General features: G+C 45.0%; 1 protein-coding gene across 3 annotated transcripts in view; it reads right to left on the reverse strand.

Annotated features, from left to right (window-relative positions):
* Nucleotides 1-755: 755 nt before the first annotated feature.
* STX17 (syntaxin 17) overlaps nucleotides 756-21407 on the reverse strand; it is a 75250-nt gene continuing 54598 nt past the window's right edge. For 2 of the 3 annotated variants that reach the window (XM_060199102.1, XM_007525530.3), the window contains 2 exons: nucleotides 6653-6739; nucleotides 5036-5924 (listed from right to left, as the gene is read on the reverse strand). In XM_060199102.1, the coding sequence (XP_060055085.1) occupies nucleotides 5685-5924; nucleotides 6653-6739 (327 nt within the window). In that variant the 3' untranslated portion in view covers nucleotides 5036-5684. Of the gene's footprint in view, nucleotides 3905-5035; nucleotides 5925-6652; nucleotides 6740-21407 lie in introns of those variants that run through there. The other variant, XM_060199103.1, reaches the window with a different exon arrangement.

Below are 21407 nucleotides of genomic sequence, written 5' to 3' on the forward strand. Positions count from 1 at the left end.
AAAACTGAAGTGGCCGGGCCATGGTGCACCTGGTTAAGTGCTCCTAGTACTAAGCACAAAGAGCATTGCAAGGATCTGGGTTCCGGCCCCCAGACCCCACCCGCAGGGAGGAAGCTTCAGAAGCAGAGAAGCAGGTCTGCAAGTATCTAGCATTCTATCTCCCCCTCCTCTCTCAACTTCTCTCTGTCCTATCAAATATAATGGGAAAAAATGGCCATCAGGAGCAGTGGATTCATAGTGCCGGCATGAGGCCCCAGAGAAACACAAACAAAAGGAGTAAAAATTGAGGAAGGTACAGAGGAAAGGTGATAAGGACAAGTATTTATAACTTAGGAGTAATAGACATGGAGACAACTTTTTAAAAAAAGAAATTATCTATTCATGAGAAAGGCGGACAGAGAGAAAGAACCAGACATCACTCTGGTACACGTGGTACCAGGGATTGAACTTGGGACCTCATGGTTGAGAGTCCAGTGCTCTATCCACTGTGCCACCTCCCCAGACCACTGGAGACAACTTTATTTTTTAATTAAAAAAAAATCTTTATTTATTAGATAGAGACAGCCAGAAATCAAGAGGGAAGTGGGCGATAGACAGGGAGACAGAGAGACACCTGCAGCACTGCTCCAGCACTCGCAAAGCTTCCCCCCTGCAAGTGGGGACCGGGGGATCGAACCCGTGTCCTTGAGCGTTGTAATACGTGTGCTCAACCAGGTGCGCCACCACCCGGACCCCTGGAGACAGTTTTTAATCACTTCAAAAATGTGCTAAGTGACACTAGCTTCACTGCGCCATGTGCACGGCTTCCCAAAGGCACTAAAGAGAAACAGTCATTTGGCTCTGTAGTTGTGGCAAACTGTTTTTAAAAGCACGGCTTTGGCACAGTGCATGTGTATGTATGAAGCACTAGGTTTGAGCCCCAGGACAAGGAGGGAAAAAGAGTAGTAAAGGTAAGAGCACTACTATTAGAATTCGTATTTATATTAAATATAAAAGCAGTGCTTAAGTGCTGATTAGCCCATATGGATATCGGAACAGCTGTAGTAGGTTAGGTGGGTGGGAAGTGTACACTTTTAATTTTATCATTTAAAGATCAAATTTGCTATGAAGTACGTCTCCACTGGCCACCATTAAAATCTTTGAGGCTACGGGATACTTTGTGAGAAAAAAAGTTTTCTCTCCTTTCTTCCTTTCTTTTTTCTCCCTTTCTCTCTTTCTATACAACTGCATGACAAGTGGCATGTGTAATTTCAAAGTAAACCTGCCTGACAGAAAATATGGCTGAAAATATATCTCTCCAGAGCCCTATCCCACTAGAGAAAGACAGAAACAGGCTGGGAGGTAAGGATCCATCTGCCAACACCCATGTCCAGAAGAGAAGCAATTACAGAAGCCAGACCTCCCACATTCTGCTCCCCTAAAGTTTCTGGGCTCATACTCCCAGAGGGATAAAGAATAGGGAAACCTCTAATGGAGGGGATGGGATATGGAACTCTGGTGGTAGGAATTATATGAAATTGTCCTCCCTTTGTCCTACAATCTTATCAATCATTATTAAAACACTAATACAATTAAAAAAACAAATATTCCCTATATTCTCAGTCATCACAGTAAAAATAAGACATGAATCATAGAGAAAGTGAATTTAACCTTGTAATTAGGACATTTAATTTTAAGATCAGTTTCTGTGTCATATTAATTTATACTTGTGGATACTTTATATCACTATACAGTTCTAGAAATTTCTACTAAAAGCTGGCTTATTAAGATCTATTATGGAGAAATCAGATATAATTTCTAGATAATTTTTTATTATAAAATTTTTAAATAATATATACAGTATTTTGGTTGTGGAATGGTGTTTATGAAAAAAATTTATAAGACTTTTATTTTTTTAATCTTTATTTATTAGATAGAGACAGCCAGAAATGGAGAGGGAAGGGGATAACTGAGGGGGAGAGAGACAGAGAGACACCTGCAGCCCTGCTTCACCATTTGTGAAGCTTTCCCCCTACAGGTGGGGACCGGGAGCTCAAACCTGGGTGTGCCACCACCCGGCCCCTATAAAAATTTTTTAAAGGACAATATAACTTGTTGGCTGATGGTGGCTCAGCAGGTAAAGTGCACATTACCAGGCACAAGGACCAAAGTTCCAAGCCCTGGGCTCCACCTGCAGGCAAGGAGTTTCGTGAGCACTGGGGAACAGACCGCGTTCCAGCTGCCTCTCACCCTCTTTTCCCTCCCCGCTGCCCTTCCGATTTCTCTCTCTCATGCTTTCTTTCCAAAAGAAAGGGGAGGGGAAGGAAAATATAAACATGTGGCCATCAAAACTGGGGGAGTCCTCATGCAGGCACCAAGCCCTCATGAGAACTCCTGTGGCAAAAAAAGAAAAAAGAAGGAAGAAAAATAAGGGGGGGGGTTTACTTCTGTTTAAGCATGAAGGCTGCTAGAGTAATGTCCCAGTCTTGATGAGTAGGAGAGCTCAGAAGCCTTAATGTGTATACTGGAGCCCTGCTCCAGATCAGTTATAAATAAAATGGAAGGAGGAGGAGGAAGAGGAAGGGAAAGAGGAGGAGGAAGAGGAGAAGGAAGAAGAAGAGGAGGAGGAAGATGAGGAGGAGGAAAAGGAGAAAGGAGAAGAAAGAGGAGGAGGAGAAGAAAGAAGAAGAAAATGAAGAAAGAAGAAGGAGGAGGAGAAGGAGGAAGAAGCAGAAGCAGAAGAAGGAGGAGAAGGAGGAGAAGGAGAAGGAGAAGGAGAAGAAGGAGAAGAACTGGTGAGCTCTCCAAACCAAATGTAAGCTTCAGTCCATGCCTCCTTTAGACGATGATGTGAAACCAGCCTGAATTATGAATCCCCAGTGTTGCTCAGAGGACAGGCTAAAAGCACGTCAATTCTGGGTTGGCGGAGTATTAATATACAGTGATGATGACCAGGCCATGTTGAAGAGTATATACTAGAAACTATATAAAATTCAATGATACCAGTGTATTATTATTATTTTTACCAGAGCACTGCTCAGCTCTGGCTTATGGTGATGTGGGGAATTGAACCTGGGACTTTGGAGCCTCAGGCACGAGAGCCTCTTTAACAAAACCATTTTGCTAGTACCCCTGCCCACACAGTTGAATCTTGATTTAACTGTGTATCTCCAGTGTATAAATTTAGCTGATGTGTCTGAACTGGACATTATTCTAATCACCCTACAGACTGAATTTAGGAATATCTTTTATTCACTCATTTGTTGAATAGAGACAGAGAAGCTGAGATGGAACGGGGAGAGGAGAGGAGACACCTGCCGCACTGCTTCACTCAACAATCTTCATCCCTGCAGTTGAGGGCCAGGGGCTTGAACCAGGGTCTCTGTGCTTAGTAACGTGCATTCAGCCAGGTGTGCCACCACCTGGCCCCGGGAGTCTTATTTTATTTTTTAAAATTTTTTACATATGTTTTTATTTTTTATATTTATTTATTTTCCCTTTTGTTGCCTTCGTGATTTTTTATTGTTGTAGTTATTATTGCTATTGTTGTCATCATTTTCAGATAGGACAGAGAGAAATGGAGAGAGGAGGGGAAGACAGAGAGGGGGGAGAGAAAGACAGACACCTGCAGACCTGCTTCACTGCCTGTGAAGCGACTCCCCTGCAGGTGGGGAGCTCAAACCCGGATCCTTCCACAGGTCCTTGTGCTTTTATGGCGCTACCGTCCAACTCCCCTGGGAATCTTGTTTTAAATAAACATACTGGGTAATTCTGATTCTCGTTCAGATTTAAATCTTCCAAGGTAAAGAAAGGAGCAGGGAGGGCCAGTAAATTGGGGAAACATGGAATGCAAACAATGATCCCGATCTTACAGGTAACTGACATCGGATACTGATTTGGAGTTCATTGTTGAGAATCAGGAAGTCTGAAAGAGAAAGGTCATTTTAGGTTTAACACAGGAGTAAGAGGCAGCCATGGACACCAGTGATTATAGAGTCTATGCCAATCTGCTTGGCTCCTAAGTGGAGCAGAGGAGCTCAGTCTGTTTGTGCCTCAGGTGCCCTTCCTGTGAAGAGTAAGGCAATGGCGGCTTCTTCCTGGTTCCCGTGAGTTCCTGGATAGCACACACGCGGTTGCTTGTGACTGTAAACTCTCCCCCACCACACCCCCCACACCCCCAACTAGGGCCTTTCTGCTGTTTGACTGGACACTTGGGTTGGGCTGCACTGTGCCTGCCGTCACTGTCAGGTGTTGGGATTAACACCACTTGCCATTCATTCAGACTGAATCTTGAGAGCAAATCCTGGGGCAAAGGTGATCACTAACTGAGTGAGGTAGAGGGTCAGTTCTTAGCAGGGGCAAAGGCCGCCCTGAAATACTCCCCCCCCCCCCAGGGGTAAACCTCTGGCTTCCGGGGGTTTGAACCTAAAGCTCTCCTGCCTCGGAGCCCATGTTCACAGCCACTACACCAGGGCAGCACTCGGGCCTGAAATACTTCCCGAGGGCCAGAGACGCCCCCTAGAGCAGATCTATCAACCCCTTCAAGTCCACAAGTCCCCCAACATAGGACCTTTACTTTCCCCTGCTTATTATTATTATTTTGTTCAAACTCTTAACAATGTTGGAGGTATTTGGAGGTCCCTCATTTCTCCCTTTCTAATGGCTGGCTACAAGGTAGAATGAAAAGAGGTGGGAGATAATACAGAGAAACAGAAGAGTCCTCACTGCTTATGTGTAGAACTTACAACAGGAACCAAAGAACTTTTCAGAACTACAAGGGAGTGTACAGGGGTGCTGGCATAATGGTTATGCAAAAGACTCTCTTCCCGGAGACTCTGAGGTCCCAGGCTCAATCCCCTGTACCACCGTAAGCCAGATATGAGCAGTGCTCTGGGGGGAAAAAAAAGCAACTTACAATATTGTAACCACTATAAATCATTGATTTTTTTTAAAATGACAAAAATAATGAAGTTTAAGAAATTCCAAGAGGAAGGAGGCAGAGGGCATAGGGTCTCTGAGTTATGAAGAGCCCTGCTAACGAAGGAAGCTTTGTGACTGGTTTAATAAGTCTCCTATGAGTTAAGATTATTTTATTGTTATTATTTCGAAAGAGGCAGAAAGAAAAGTTCAGAAAAGCAGCTGGGGGTCACAAATGAAGATAGTAGGAAGAGTAGGTGGGCCTCTCTTTGCATCTCCTTATACTATTAGTTTTCTTTACTGAGAAATAGCTGCTTTACCAAATGCACTATTCTGTGGTTCACCTTGTGCCCCCAGAGGCCCTGATTTCACTGTCCTGTAAGACAGGTTCTGAACCTGCCATTCTTCTCCTCACTTACAGGCCAAAATGCTCAGATATGCTCGGCCTTTGGGTCCCCAATGTTTCCACACTTCAAGTCCTTATGAAAGCTGTGGGTTTACTTTTCATGTTTTCAGCCAAAAATCTTTTCCTGGGCATTCTCAACTTTAAGCTTTACCTCACAAGCCCTACACATCCCCAGCCTAGGCTCTGCAACCTCAAACATGGGGCGAACAGCCCCATCCATACACGTCAAGATAATATCCGCTTGTCACGGTTTAATCCTCTTAGGCATCTACTGCCTCTGTACTGACAGAATCACATTCAGAAAGAGCTGACTCGTGTCCGGCGGCAGCACAAGCCCTCGTCAGAGGAGACGTGTCCCCACCTCGAATGCCGACTTTGGCTTTTAGCTGCATTTTCTGTCAGTTTGGCTAGGAAGGTCCGGACAGCTGGAAGCGAGCTCCTCCATCATTTTCTGTTTCCTTCTTTGTATCAATTTTCCACCTGTGAAGCCCAACACCCCACCACCAAGTGCAGCTGCGATTCCTGCCACTTTGAAGCCTGCGAGGAGCCCAATCGGACCCCCTACCACTCCTCCGATGAGTGCACCTGCCACAGGCAGAGCTGCCAGCTTGTATTTTGCAGCCTGTAAAAAAAAAAAAAATCAATTTAGAAATTGAGTTGAGAATATCTCCCTGTGGCGAGATGCATTTTCCTCCCGTTCCTCCTGGCAATGCCTCTTTAACTCTGGGTATATAATTAAGCTTACAGGGGGAGAGGAGGTGAAGGGGAGGAAAGATGCCACAGGTACTACAGTTCCTCCAGATCGCAGAGCTTAAAAGGACTACGGAGAGTGGGCTCTACGGACTGATTTCACGTGCACGACAATCGGTCCGCTGACTGTTTGGGGAGGGGAGGGGGCTGATGGATACAGTCACAGGCCAGAGCCTCCACACCGCGCCGGGATCATTCCGTGTTCTGGACCTGGGTTTAGAAGCAACACGATCTAGAAAACAGAGGATCCTACTCCACGTATGTGTTCCCATTCTTGCCCTTTCCCCTCTCTCTGCTGGAGTCTGGCAGTTCTTTCTACTCTCTGAGCCTCTATAAATACTTCCCTGTGCCATGGGAAGCCTTTTAGCATGGCTTTGGTTTTGCTGTCTCTGTGAATTTTACTGCCCCGACATAAAGAGTCTTCGCGGAGAATATTACAACAGCCATTGATTTCTTGCACTGCCTATGTGTCATTTCTTCTTCCTTATTTCCTTAATTGCTGCTTGCCTTCACATTAAAGAGAGTAGATCAATTGGGTTAATACTAGAGGTTCCTGGGAGCCTGAGTACCACTGATTTGTCAGCAGGGGCAGAATCTTACCTTCCCCAGGTTTTTGGTTCCCTCTTCAACATTCACAGCAGCACTGTTGACATGGTCTTCAATGCTGTCGATCTTCTCCTGCTGAGACTAGATGCACAGGAATTATGAGTGAGGGTTCCTGCTGGGGGGGGGGCAGCAGTCAGCCAATACACACCACTTTAATCCCTGTAATCAGGCCCCGTGCAATGCAGCCTTGCAGCCTTAATAGTAGTTCATTAATAGCATCTGATAAACCATGTCGAAAGTGCAAATTCACTTGTATAAAAAAAAACACACACAGTGAGACTTAATTGTTAGGTGATAAAAGAGTAGCATCTTTAGAGCAAAAAGCATCTCATACCCAAGTTCATTCAAACATACAAGTCATAGTAGAATCTCCAAAAATGACTCTACTTTCCAGGAGGAGAAAGGTTTCGCATCTCATATGTTGGGCTTGACTGAAAACAAAACAAAACAAACACCCCCCCCCAAAAAAAAGCCCTTTCTCTTCTAAAAATTCAGTTAAAAATAAACCTTAGGAATAAAATATCTTTGACTCAATAAATAAATATCTTTGATTCAATAATTTTTTTTTTTTTGCCTCCACGGTTATCTCTGGGGCTCAGCGTCTGCACTATGAATTCACTGCTCCTGGAGGCAATTTTTCCCCTTTTGTTGCCCTTGTTGTTTATCATTGTTATTATTTTGTTGTTATCATTATTGTTGTTACTGCTGCCATTGTTGTTGGATAGGACAGAGAGGATGGGGAGACAGAGGGGGGGAGAGAAAGACAGACTCCTTGTGGTTTTGTCAGTGTTTCCTTTTTATAAATAAATAATAATAAAAAAATAAAAAAAGAAAGGCAGACTCCTGCAGACCTGCTTCACCATCTGTGAAGCGACCACCTCCCCTGCAGGTGGGGAGCCGGGGCTCAAGCCAGGATCCTTGCACCCGGCCTTGCGCTTTGCACTGTGTGTACTTAAGCCGGTGTGCCACCGCCTGGGCCCCAAATGACTATGTTTTTAGGAATAACAACATAAAAAAGTTTGATCAACCATGAAATCTTCCTACTTCTAATATGCAGAAGAAACCAGTGAATGAACTTTAGCTGCTTTTGATCTCATACCTGTATATTTAAATGTTTTTAGAATCAGTTGAGACATCTCAGAGAAAACATACTAGTAAAGAATTCTACGTAAGATGGCAGGACCTGTGCTGACGTAACAGGCATTGTGACTGATGAGCTCTCTGGCTAGAGAGAGTATTTTGGTTATTTATTTTTTTAAAGCTTTTAAAAAATATATTTATTTATTCCCTTTTGTTGCCCTTGTTGTTTTATTGTTGTAGTTATGATTAATGTCGTTGTTGGATAGGACAGAGAGAGGAGGGGAAGACAGAGAGGGGGAGAGAAAGACAGACACCTGCAGACCTGCTTCACCGCCTGTGAAGCGACTGCCCTGCAGGTGGGGAGCCGGGGGCTTGAACCAGGATCCTTATGTCAGTCCTTGCGCTTTGGGCCACGTGCGCTTAACCCGCTGTGCTACCGCTTCAGCGTTATTGCCCCCCTCAGAGGTGTGAAGCCCCACTAGGACACTTCTGAGAAATGACTCCCGATCCTCTGCTTAAACCCCACCAGTGACAGGAACTTACCACTTACCACAGGAATGCGTCCCCAATGACATTTCTATCTGGATGAAATTTACACATACTGATACGCACCCATTTTAAGGGCATAGCAAGATGAAGTAGATAAACATACAATCCCACGTAACCATCAACACACTAATAGACTATTTTTTGTCTTTTTACTGAACATGAAAAAAATAATAATTCAGCTTTGATCCCAGAGCTTGGTGCCGATGCCTACATATAATTACATTTTGATTTCTGAAGTACTTGGTTGTCCTTTTGTAACTGACCTCTGCCCTTATACTCAAGTGGAATAACCAGTCGCCTTTTTCATTCCAATCATCATTTCACTTGGGAACATGGAATCTCAACGACACAGCTAATTCCCTTTCCTAGCTGCTTCTGTCTGCATTACTGACATTCCCTCCCTTCTCAGACACCAAGGACGGGCATTTTGACCATTCCGCTTTTTGTGGCAACCCTTCTTTCCTATACTCTTGCTGCTTCTGACATCTAAAACATCCCTTATCAGTCTTCCCTCTAACATCTCTGTCAGATACTCTCGTTTTACATGGAGGACTTCTAAGAAAATGCATTTCTGAGTTTTCCCAGATTATGCAGATGCTGCAAATTCATAATAAAATTAAGGGCAATGACCCCCCCCAAACCTGTTCAGATGTTCTATGTCCAAATTCCAGCACTGATCCAGAGAGATAGCTTGCTGGGCAGGGTGCCTGCACTGCTGTGCCAGGTAGGAAGGGCTGTGACAACACCATGGCAAAGGTGGAGGTTTCAGTGCTCTGTCCCACCCTCTATCTGAATTTAAAAGATACAGCAGTGAAACTGTGCATACACAACACACACACCCCCTCATACCACCACCACCACCAACAACAACAACAACTTGCAGCATGAACTGTGTGTTCTTGTACAAATTGCTCAGAAGTTTCTAGTTGTTTGCATTATTATCTGGCAAGTGAGGACAGTATTTCTTGAGGGAAAAAAAAAAAGCCAGGAAAAGTCACATACATATTCCCAAGAATGTTTAACTGTCATCTTTCTTATCCATCAGAGAGAAAATTAACATTTTCTTATTATGCCTGAAAATTCTAGGGACTAAAGCACTGAGTCTCTACTAGCAGTCATTCATTCAAGTTTTATTGTGCTCAGAGAATGACATTTATTCAATGTTTACTTTCTTTTTCCAAGTCATAAAAATGTAAGTCCAGGGGGTTGCGCTGCAGTGCAGTGGGTTAAGTGGACAAGGTGTGAAACGAGGACTGGTGTTGTTAAAATTCGGATGTTCTAGCTGTCCGGGCTAGCTTCACGGGCAGGTAACAGAGACGACCAGAGACATACGGCTGGGCAGGGAAGCTGTATTTCTTAATTCAGGAACAACGATTCATAAACTAAACCAAACTAATCACCAAACAGAACTCTGCTGCCTCTTTCCCCCGTGACGGCGCCAAGCACTCTCTAACTCTGCAACTCTCCAACTCTCCCACTCTGGAACTCTGGAACCCTCTCGGGGTTCCTTAGGGCGGGGCCAAGCGGCCTGTGAAATTAGCAGGACTGATCCAATTTTCTTAGCGGGGGAGAGCTAGAACAACCCAATGTAAAGCATACAACAATTCCCCCTTTTCTTTCTAACTAAATGACTACGGTATCAAGGGTGTGGGGTGAACAGAAACCTATATCGTACAGGCACTTTTTAAAAAAGAAACTGGCACAAACATGGAGAAACATGCAAGCAAGTAACAAGAACCAGTGTGCTGCCTAGGGAAGGCCTGAGGGGGCCGGCCATTTTTTGCCTCTGTGGGCAAAACTTTATCAGCTTAAAAAAAAAACATTTCTTGCCTCTGGGGGGCGTACTTGCCTCGACAGGCATTTGTATGGGGGCGGGGAACGGCCTAGAGTCCCAAAGGCAGCTGGCTGCAATTACTTACTATGAAACAAAACTTCTTATTAGCATAACCACAGCACAATCTAAAATTTATAATAGAGAAGGAATTTGAGACTTTTACATATCAACAACGTCTTTTTAACCTTTTGTTACACCCATTCAAGATGGAGACAAACCCAAGGTGTGCGCAGGAAAGGAAACCTCTGGCATGAGAATAATTAGCATAGCCACTGTGCGATCTACCATTTCTAATAGAGAAAGTAATAGAGAGTTTTACATATCAACAAGTCTATTTAACCTTTTGTTTAGACCAACTTAGTTAAAATATATTGATTGTTAACTAATTTTTACCTCAGACTTTAAATGTAAGTTAATTTTATCTTTATGAGAATTACGTTGAAAACCTTTTTCATTTAACTTTGACTAGTAAGAATTTAGCCTTAAAGTTACTGTTTACCAAACTTTAAACATACACATAAACATGGTCATTAATACACAAGGAAAGAAACCTTTGTTACGAAGACATGTCATTTTAAACACGAATTTAAATCTGTACTGTCTTAGTTGTTGGGGGGGGAGGGTGGTCACCATCCGGAGGTGGCTTCCCGCACAGCTCCACTTCAAGGAATTGCAGGTTGCGATCTCTGCAAAAATCTCTGCGTACTCCAGCTTGTCTGCCTTCAGACCGGAGCTGGGGATCTCTGCCAGGATGTCCAGTTTCGGCAGGGAGCCCGGGGGTCCGGGAGGTCCGGGATCATTCCAGAATTCATAGCAGGAGGGCGGGCGGGCCAGCCTTGTAGAAGGCGTGGGCCAAGGTGCCCAGGGGTGGCGGCCATTATAGGCCACCGCGGCCCTGCCCCACGGCCCTGTCATGTCTGCTGCCCTGCTCGCAGTGGCTGAGCAGCATGGAGGGATCACACATCCAGTGCCCTGCGCCACGCGGTGGAGAGCCGGCTCCTGTGGGCTGGCCTGCGTGCTGGCACTGGGCTCCTGTGTGGTGGCATCGGGCTCCTGCGTGTTGGCATCGGGCTCCTGTGTGGTGGCATTGGGCTCCTGTGTGCTGGTGTCGGGCTCATGTGTGCTGGCGTCGGCCTCCTGCATGCTGGCGTCGGCCTCCTGCGGTGCGCGGGGTTGTCTGGGTGCAGCCGGCCGGCTGGCTGTTCCACCAGGTGGAAAAGGCAGCTCCGCGCCTCGCCTCTTGCCCACTGACTCTTCCCGACTCCTCTGGCTGTTCTGAGTTTGGCCGAGCGAGTGGAAACCACAGAGTGGTCAAGAGATAAATGTTCCAGAAACAGCAAAACAGTCTCGTGAAGAAAGAGCAGAGGCCTTTGGAGATGTCTTCACAAGCAGAAGAGAAGGCCATAGTACATAGGTAGCCAAATTGTCTTCACTTATCTGAGAGATGCGCAGGTCAGGTCCACGTGGGCGCCATTTGTTGTTAAAATTCGGAGGCTCCAGCTGGCCGGGCTAGCTTTACAGGCGGGTAACAGAGACGACCAGAGACATATGGCTGGGCAGGGAAGCTGTATTTCTTTATTCAGGAACAACGATTCATAAACTAAACCAAACTAATCACCAAACAGAACTCTGCTGCCTCTTTCCCCCATGATGGTGCCAAGCACTCTCTAACTCTGCAACTCTCCAACTCTCCCACTCTGGAACTCTGGAACCCTCTCGGGGTTCCTTAGGGCGGGGCCAAGTGGGCTCGCGAAATTAGCAGAACTGATCCAATTTTCTTGGCGGGGGAGAGCTAGAACAACCCAATGTAAAGCATACAACAGACTGGCTTAAGGATTCTGGTTTGAGTGCCCGGCTTCCCACCTCCAGGGGGGTCTCCTCACAAGCAGTGAAGTAGGTCTGCATCTGCAGGTGTCTATCTTTCTCTCCCCCTCTCTCCATTTATCTCTGTCCTATCTAGCAACAACACCAACAACAGTAATAACCACAACAATGATGAAAACAAGGCCAACAAAAAGGCAGATGAATAAATAAGTAACATATTTAAAAAAATGTAAGTGCCAGTACAATTAATCTTCAGTTGTCTAGATTTCTGACACTGTATTATTCATTACTTGTATTTGGGACATACTAAACAGTTTTTGTTCTTATCTGAAGTTCTGTGCTACCACATACATTACCAGAATATAACTCTATCATCAACCCTCCTAACTTAATGAGTTAAGGGTAAGAGAAAAAATGGCCAACATGTCTCCCTTTTCTCAGCCTGAAAATAATTTACATAGAAGGGAGGATGTCTTCCGGGATTACTACTATCTCTGCATTCCCAAGTGTAACCTCAAGGCCCAGGGAAAGGTCTGAGGCACCTTCCTAAAAAGATTGGATATTGAGGGGCTGGGCGGTGGAGTGCCTGATTGAGAGCACATGTGACAATGTGCGTGGACCTGGGTTTGAGCCCCTGGTCCCCACCTGCAAGAGGAAAGTTTTGCAAGTGACGAAGCAGGGCTGCAGGTGTCTCTCTTCCCCCTTTTTAATTTTTAAAATCATCTGTATTTTTATCTATTGGTTATAGATAGCCAGAAATTGAAAGGCGGAAGTCAGGCAGCAGCGCAGCGGGTTAAGCACACGTGGTGCAAAGCGCAAGGACCCACATTAAGGATCCCGGTTCGAGCCGCTGGCTCCCCACCTGCAAGGGAGTCACTTCACAGGCGGTGAAGCAGGTCTGCAGGTGTCTATCTTTCTCTTCCCCTCTGTCTTCCCCTCCTCTCTCCATTTCCCTCTGTCCTATCCAGCAACAATGACATCAATAACAACAACAATGAAAAAAAAGGGCAACAAAAGGAAAAAATAAATATTAAAAAAATTAAAAAATAAATCTTTTTAAAAAAAAGAAAAATAAATTGAAAGGTAAGGGGGTGACAGAGAGGGAGAGAGACAGAGAGACACCTGCAGCCCTGCTTCACCACTTGCAAGGCTTTCCCTCTGCAGGTGGGGGTGAGGGCCTGAATCCGATTCCTTGAACATGGTGAAATGTGCGTTCAACACGCTGCACTTCCACCTGGTCTCCGTCTCTCCCCCTCTGTCACCCCCGTCCCTCTCGATTTCTGGCAGTCTCTATCCAACAAATAAAGATAATTAAAAAAAAATTTTTTTAAAAATACTGGACATTGCAACTGACTTTTTAAAAAAACTGAAATGAAGTAAAAATAATCTTAATACAGTTTCACAAAAATTCTTTGAAATAATGGAATTTTAACAGTGGGCTCAGATTGTTAATACATTTCTAACAATGACTTGTTCTTTAAAATGTTGACCCTGATGGGAGTCGGGCGGTGGCGCAGTGGGTTAGGCACACGTGGTGCAAGGCGCAAGGACCGGCGTAAGGATCCCGGTTCAAGCCCCCGGCTCCCCACCTGCAGGGGAGTCGCTTCACAGGCGGTGAAGCAGGTCTGCAGGTGTCTATCTTTCTCTCCCCTTCTCTGTCTTCCCCTCCTCTCTCCATTTCTCTCAGTCCTATCCACCAACAACGACATCAATAACCACAACAATGTTAAACAACAAGGGCAACAAAAAATGAAAAAAAAATGTAGACCCTGTTAAAAGCCTAGACCAGGGAGAACAGAAGCAACCAGTGGCGTTACTTTATAAGATACAGCTATATATAAATAACATCAAAGGACATAAATTATGGTGAGGTGTTGTATGATGCAGCAGATCCTAACAATGGGGTTTTCAAAGTTAACCCAGTTGCTAAATAATGTGATTATAGCAATAACTATTGCCTTCTTAAACCCTAAGACAGCAGGAACCTCCTGCATCCTCTATAGAGCCCTTATTTCCTCCAGTCCTGGAACCTCTAGGGTGGGGCTCACTTTCCTGCATGCTTCTCTCAGTTCATACCAACTTATACTGCATCTGCTGATGCCAACCAACCTAATCAATGCAACGAATACCACCTTGGCATGCTTCACTTTGGAATGTGTCCAGAGACGTCTGCCATGGAATGTCAGCCCTTCAGCCTCATTACTCGGGTGAGACCTTCCAAGCTTCTGCACCCCATAATGGCCTTGGGTCCATATTCCCAGAGGGATAGAGAACAGGAGAGCTATGAGGGGAGGGAAGGGGAGGGGAGGGGATGGGATACAGAGTTCTGGTGGTGGAAACTGGGTGGAATTGTGTTGTTTTCGACGGGTTAGGTGTTTTCGCCGGGCTGGCTTCACGGGCGGGCAACAGACGACCAGGGACTCATGGCTGGGTTGTATGCAGTATCTCTTTATTCATGCAGGACACAGCACAATCTAAGACGAGCTAAGCTGAACTCAAGGTAAAGTACAGTACTCTAAAACTCACAATGCTGTCTTTATATATACTTCCCAAGTAGGGTGGAAACAGGGTGTGACATAGAGAGGGTGGAGAGAAGTGACTGGTGACAATCAGAGTGTGACAAGGAGAGGATCAGGGTGTGACAAGGAGGGGGGGTGGAGCAAAAACATATCATGAAACAGTGGGGATTGAACCAATGCCCTGGAGGGAGGTGCTTGTTAACAGCGGTTATGTAAATAAAATAGTGTTAAGCAGGGAGGATTTAAACCAAATGAAACAGAAGGGGTCTCATGCATACCAACAATTCCCCCTTTCTTTTTAACTAATGGCCATTGTGGGGTGAACAGAAATGTATATTGTACAGGCATTTTCAAAAGAACTGGCATAAGACATGGAAAACAAAATAGGCGAGCAGCAATAACCAATGTGATGTCAAGGGGAGCTTTTCTTGCCTCAAAGGGCAAGGCCTAGCAGGCGAAAGGGCATTTCTTGCCTCTGGGAGCGCTTCATGCCTCTGGGGGCATCTCTTGCCTCAAAGGGTGTTTCCTGCCTCTGTGGGCATCTCTTGCCTCTTGGGGTGCTTCATGCCTCTGTGGGCATAACCTAATAAGGAGGGGGAGTTTTCTGCCTCTGGGACAGAGCCTGCAGGCGAGGGGACATGGTCTATAAAGTCTCAAGGCAATTGGCTGAAGTTAGTCTTTGAGAAACACAGCAGTGTGTACCAGTAAGTCCGATGGAGGTGTCAGGCCAAAGTAGCTGACCACAGAAGAAAATGCCGGAGGATGAAACGCTGCACGTCTGTCTCAATGGGGAATGTTGGCCACCAGAATTTTGCTTTTCTGTAGAGAGTGATCTTTGGAGTCTATGAATCTGTTTCTTCAGGTCGTGCCAGGTCACCTCATTGGTTTCCGGGGGCGATGTCAGAGAACAGGATCCAAATGGATTTTCAGGAATTCCATTTGAGTAGATGCTTTTTCATGTGAAGACTTTGACAGCTGAAATTCACTTACTTGTCAAACAAAACTTGTAGCAGATTAGAAGTTTACTATAATTGATAACTCCATTATAATTGGAAGTCGTTTCTAGTATGATTTTAAGGTTGTTTAAACAGTTTAAACTCAATAATATGTGGAAAGGTAAACAGAAGAACCACGGTTAAAAGCCTCAGGCATGAGAATAATTAACATAATCATTGCACTATCTGCCCCATCCATAACTCATACAGTTTTCAGGATTAAACGTTTCAGATTCATGTCAAGACGTAAAAGAGAAATCAAAGGAGGGAAAAAACAATTTTTTGGATTGTTTCCGGATGTCTCTAGAAATCATGGCTGCGTCCAGCATTTTTTTTTAAAGTCAATGTCAAACAAAAATTCAGTCATTCAAATCATTCTCTTATGAAACGCAACTTGAACCAGATTATCAAGATCTCACCATGTAGGATTAAGAATCCCCGGAGGGCGACCTAGTCCAAAAAGGTCCTCGAAATTCCATTTAGGGTGCTTCGGACTGTTCCTGCTGGATTGCTTCAGGCACCCATTTTTCAAAGTGTCTTCCCATCGAAGAAAGAATCCAATCAGGAGAGTAGAACTAACCACGTGTCTCCACACTTGGGAACTGCCAGGGTACTGGAGAATGCTCTTCAAATTAGAGTAGTCCTTCTCCATGGGGAACATTCGAGAAGAAGTCCAGAAAGTCCCAGTGGAAATCCCCATGCATATCCCAAGGTCTATGATTACGGTCATAAAGAACGAAATTATGGCCTGGAGCGAAATGTAGTCCTTTTCCTCGGGAAACATGAGAGAGGGAATCCAGAAAGTCCAAGGAGAAATCTCCGTGCATCTCCCAAGCTCTATGATCCCGGTCATAAGAAACCAAAGTTCCCGGTCAGGGAACCGAAATGTGGCCCAGAGTAAAATGTTCCAGAGACAGACTAACTGTCTCATGATGAAACAATAGAAGCTTTGGCAAACCTCTTCATAAGTAGAAAGACAACCCATGGTGGATGGGTAGCCAAGTTTACTTATCTGGACGATGGGTGGGTAGGGTCCCACGTTGATGCCGGTCCATGTTTCAGGGCTTATTTCAGTTCCTGTTCAGGCGCCATATGTTGTTTTCGACGGGTTAGGTTGTTTTCGCCGGGCTGGCTTCACAGGCGGGCAAAAGACGACCAGGGACTCATGGCTGGGTTGTATGCAGTATCTCTTTATTCATGCAGGACACAGCACAATCTAAGACGAGCTAAGCTGAACTCAAGGTAAAGTACAGTACTCTAAAACTCACAATGCTGTCTTTATATATACTTCCCAAGTAGGGTGGAAACAGGGTGTGACATAGAGAGGGTGGAGAGAAAAGTGACTGGTGACAATCAGAGTGTGACAAGGAGAGGATCAGGGTGTGACGAGGGGGGGTGGAGCAAAAACATATCATGAAACAGTGGGGATTGAACCAATGCCCTGGAGGGAGGTGCTTGTTAACAGCGGTTATGTAAATAAAATAGTGTTAAGCAGGGAGGATTTAAACCAAATGAAACAGAAGGGGTCTCATGCATACCAACAGAATTGTAACCCTCTTATCCTACAGTCTTGTCAATATTTCCATTTTATAAATAAAAATTAAAAAAAAGTTAAGAATGGAACAAAAGATCCGGAGATAAAACAATGTCTAGGCACAACCAGTTGGGTGCTCATTTGGCCACGCACCAAGACCCAGGTTCAAGCCTCGGGTCTGCAACTGCACAGGAGCAAGTTCATGAGCGGTGAAGTGGTGCTTCAGGCATCTGTATCTTCCTCTCTCCCTTTCCACCTCTCAATTTCTCTCTGTCCTGTCAAATCAAGTAAATATATATATCCCAACGCCTAAGCTCACTAGTTATTTGAACTACAATGCTCCCCCTCCTGTTAATCTTGAGTACTCAAGACCTGTTTCACGCTGGTAAGTGGCTCACCTGTGTGAGTGACGACTTACTTAGTCCTAGAGGAGTAAAGCAGAAAACGGGCCAGCCTCCTGACTATTAGGGGATAGATAGTGACTCCTCCCTCTGAAAAATTTCCTTCCTCTTTCACTCTTTCACTTGGTTTGTATCCTCACACTTTGTTCCTATCGTCCAACAATGTTTCTTTCTTATTTATTTATTTATTTTCCTGTTTGTTGCCCTTGTTGTTTTTCATTGTTGTTGTAGTTATTATTGTTGTTGTTATTGATGTCGTCGTCGTTAGATAGGACAGAGAAAAATGGAGAAGAGGGGAAGACAGAGAGGGGGAGAGAAAGACAGACCCCTGAAGACCTGCTTCACCGCCTCCCCTGAAACGACTCCCCTGCAGGTGGAGAGCTGGGGCTCGAACTGGGATCCTTACACTGGTCCTTGTGCTTTGCGCCACATGCGCTGAACCCAGGCGCTACTGTCTGCCCCAAAACTTACACAACCTTACCCCCCATCTAGAAAAACCACGTTCCTGAGCAGCCTCCTCAACTCTATCTATGAGTGACCCTCTCCCTTCACAGTGCTTGCTTCCTTGCTTGCTTTCATTGCCCTGGGCCTTCCACATTTTAAACAATCTTCAGACTTTATGCTTTCAGACTTCATGCTTTATATTTTGATGTCTCACTTGAGCTGTCGGCATCTCCTTAACTGAGTCATGACATTCCCGAGAGACACTGCAGTGTCTCTTAAACTAGAATAACATACAGACTTTTTCCTCTTTAAAGGAAAAAAAAATTCTCAAAGGACTATAAGAATATGTCTATGGATTTTATTTTAAGGAAACAGAACTGGTCCCCTTGCCTAAATTTAAAATAAAGAACTGAAGCTTAGTAAGCAGCTATCCCAGATTCTAAAGAAAATATTATTTAGTAGTATTGGGTTGTCGGGAAAACCATGACATGTTTTTCTTTCTGTTTTTTAAAGGCAAAGCCTTCTTTTTAAAAATGTATTTATTCCCTTCTGCTGCCCTTGTTTTATTGCTGTAGTTATTGTTGTTCTTATTGATGTTCTTGTTGTTGGGTAGGACAGAGGGAAATGGAGAGAGGAGGGGAAGACAGAGAGGGGGAGAGAAAGACAGACACCTGCAGACTCCCGACATGTTTCTCTATACAAAGATGTGGTATTACCGACCACCCAATAGATCTGTTGAGTAAAATGCAATGCATTTGAAACCAAAACCCATGGAGAATTGTTCTTCCTTGAATGCATGATATGGGCCTAGAAAACTTTCTTTCTTTTCTTTTTTTTGTTGCCCTTGTTATTTGTTGTTTTCGATGGGTTATGTTGTTTTCGCCGGGCTGGCTCACGGGCGGGTAACAGACGACCAGGGATTCATGGTTGAGCTGTAGGCAGTATCTCTTTATTCATGCAGGACGCAACACAATCTAAGCCGAGCTAAACTAAAGTACAGTACTCTAAAACTCACAATGCTGTCTTTATATATAATTCCCAAGTAGGGTGGAAACAGGATGTGACATAGAGAGGGTGGAGAGAAAAGTGACTGGTGAAAATCAGGGTGTGACAAAGAAGGGATCAGGGTGTGACAAGGAGGGGGGGTGGAGTAAAAACATATCATGAAACAGTGGGGATTGAACCAATGCCCTGGAGGGAGGTGCTTGTTAACAGCGGTTATGTAAATAGAATGAAGTGGTTATGTAAATAGAATAGTGTTAAGCAGGGGGGATTTAAACCAAATGAAACAGAAGGGGTCTCATGCATACCAACAGTTATTTATTTTTTTTTATTGTTGCCATTGCTGTTGTTGTTGGATAGGACAGAGAGAAATCGAGAGTGGAGGGGAAGACAGACCGGAGGGGGGGGGACCATAGACACTTGCAGACCTGCTTCACTGCTTGTGAACTGACACTCCCCTCCCTCCCCGCAGGTGGGGAGCCGGGGACTTGCACGGGGATCCTTAAAGGAGGTCCATGTGCTTTGCGCCACCTGCACTTAACCTGCTGCACTACCGCCTGCCCCCCTCCCAACAGAAAACTTTCTATCAAGCAACAGCAATACATCCCACAAATGCTTCCCCAAATCTAAGTACCATTAATAATAATGCTTCCCCCTGGAGAGTCTTGCTGAGCAGTTTTCTTAATGTGCTTGGAAAGCAGTAAGTTTACTGAAAAGGGTAACTCCATAACCGGCACTCAAGGTGCTTGCCTTTGTTCTTACTCTCGAAACTTGAGTTGGTTTTCAAGGCGCGGCTCTAGTCTTAGATCTTGACCAGTCTGGACTGCTCTGAACTTGCCTGGTTCCGAGTTGCAAAGGCATGTAGTCTACACTCTTTGAGCACAAACATGCTTAAACTCCACTCCCTACGCATGTACAATACACGCAGAAACAGACACACGATAACACAGCCGGGATACAGATGACAGAATAGAGGATTCTAGGGACCTGGGTGATCAGAGCAGATAAACAGGATTTTGCTATCAGGTGATTCAGCCACGGGAAAAGGAACGATAGTGCTCTCATAGAATGTCTAAAAGTAATGATAGTGGCAAAAAGAGAATTCCAAGTCATGCTGTCATACACGGAAACAAATAAGGGAGGAACAAAAGCAAGACTGTGGTTGGGGGTGGGGAGGTGGGGTCCAAGGGGGTGGAAAATAAGAGACTTATCACATTTACGTATCAATTTCACAAGGCTCCTTGTTGTCAAATTACATGCTGAAGCCCACATATATAATAAACAGAGGACTCTGATCCAACTTGTTAAAGGTCTATGTTTATGCATTCAGATTAAAACTGGATGTAAAAAGTCAGAGATTGGGAGTCCGGCGGTAGCGCAGCGGGTGAAGCGCACGCGACGCAAAGCGCAAGGATCAGTGTTAAGGATCCAGGTTCGAGACCCCGGCTCCCCACCTGCAGGGGAGTCACTTCACAGGCAGTGAAGCGGGTCTGCTGGTGTCTGTCTTTCTCTCCTCCTGTCTTCCCCTCCTCTCTCCATTTCTCTCTGTCCTATCCAACAACGACAACATCAGTAACAACAATGATAACTACAACAATAATGAAGAACAACAAGGGCAACAAAAGGGAAAAAAAAAGTCAGAGATTAATGTAAAGAGTAGCAACAGAGAGTCAGGCGGTCGTTCGAGCTTCTGGTTCCCCACCTGTGGGGGTGGGGGTGGGGGTGGGGGGGTGGATCCCTTCACAGGTGGTGAAGCAGGTCTGCAGGTGTCTGTCTTTCTCTCCCCCTCTCTGTCTTCCCCTCCTCTCTCCATTTCTCTCTGTCCTAACAATCACGACATCAATAACAACAATAATAACTACCATAAAAAAACAACAAAGGCAACAAAAGGGAAAAATTAAAAAAATAAATAAATTAAAAAGGAGTAGCAGTAAGGGTTCTATACTGCCAAGCAACTGGCCCAGAGTTATTTATAATTTATTATTATTAGTTTTATTTTATTGCCACCAGGTTATTGCTGGGGCTCAGTGCCTGTACAACACACTCACCACTCCCAGCACTGGCCAAGGGTTCTTTAAATTCCCCTGGACTAGAAATAAGGTTGGCTCCAGAGTGACATGAATAGAAGAATGTGCTGGAGCAATACAAGTTGAAGAAAAATAGGGCGGGCGTTAGCACAGTGGGTTAAGCACACATGGCGCGAAGCACAGGGCAGGCCTAAGGATCCTGGTTCGAACTTCCGGCTCCCCACCTGAGGGGAGGGTGTTGCCTCACAAGTGGTGAAGCAGGTTTGCAGGTGTTTCTCTTACTGTCTCCCTCTCTGTCTTCCCCTCCTCTCTCGATTTCTCTCTGTCCTATCCAGCCACGACAGCAATAACAAGGGCAACAAGGCCAACAGAAATGGGAACAATGGCCCCCAGGAGCAGTGGATTCATAGTGCAGGCATCGAGCCCCAGTGATAACCCTGGAGACAAAAAAAAAAAAAAAATAGGGCAGGGGAGATAGCATAATGGTTATGCACAGACTCTTATTCCTGAGGCTCCTAAGTCCCACTGTTCAATCTCCTG

This window comes from Erinaceus europaeus, chromosome 10 (genome assembly GCF_950295315.1).
Source record: "Erinaceus europaeus chromosome 10, mEriEur2.1, whole genome shotgun sequence".
Classification (NCBI taxonomy): domain Eukaryota; kingdom Metazoa; phylum Chordata; class Mammalia; order Eulipotyphla; family Erinaceidae; genus Erinaceus; species Erinaceus europaeus.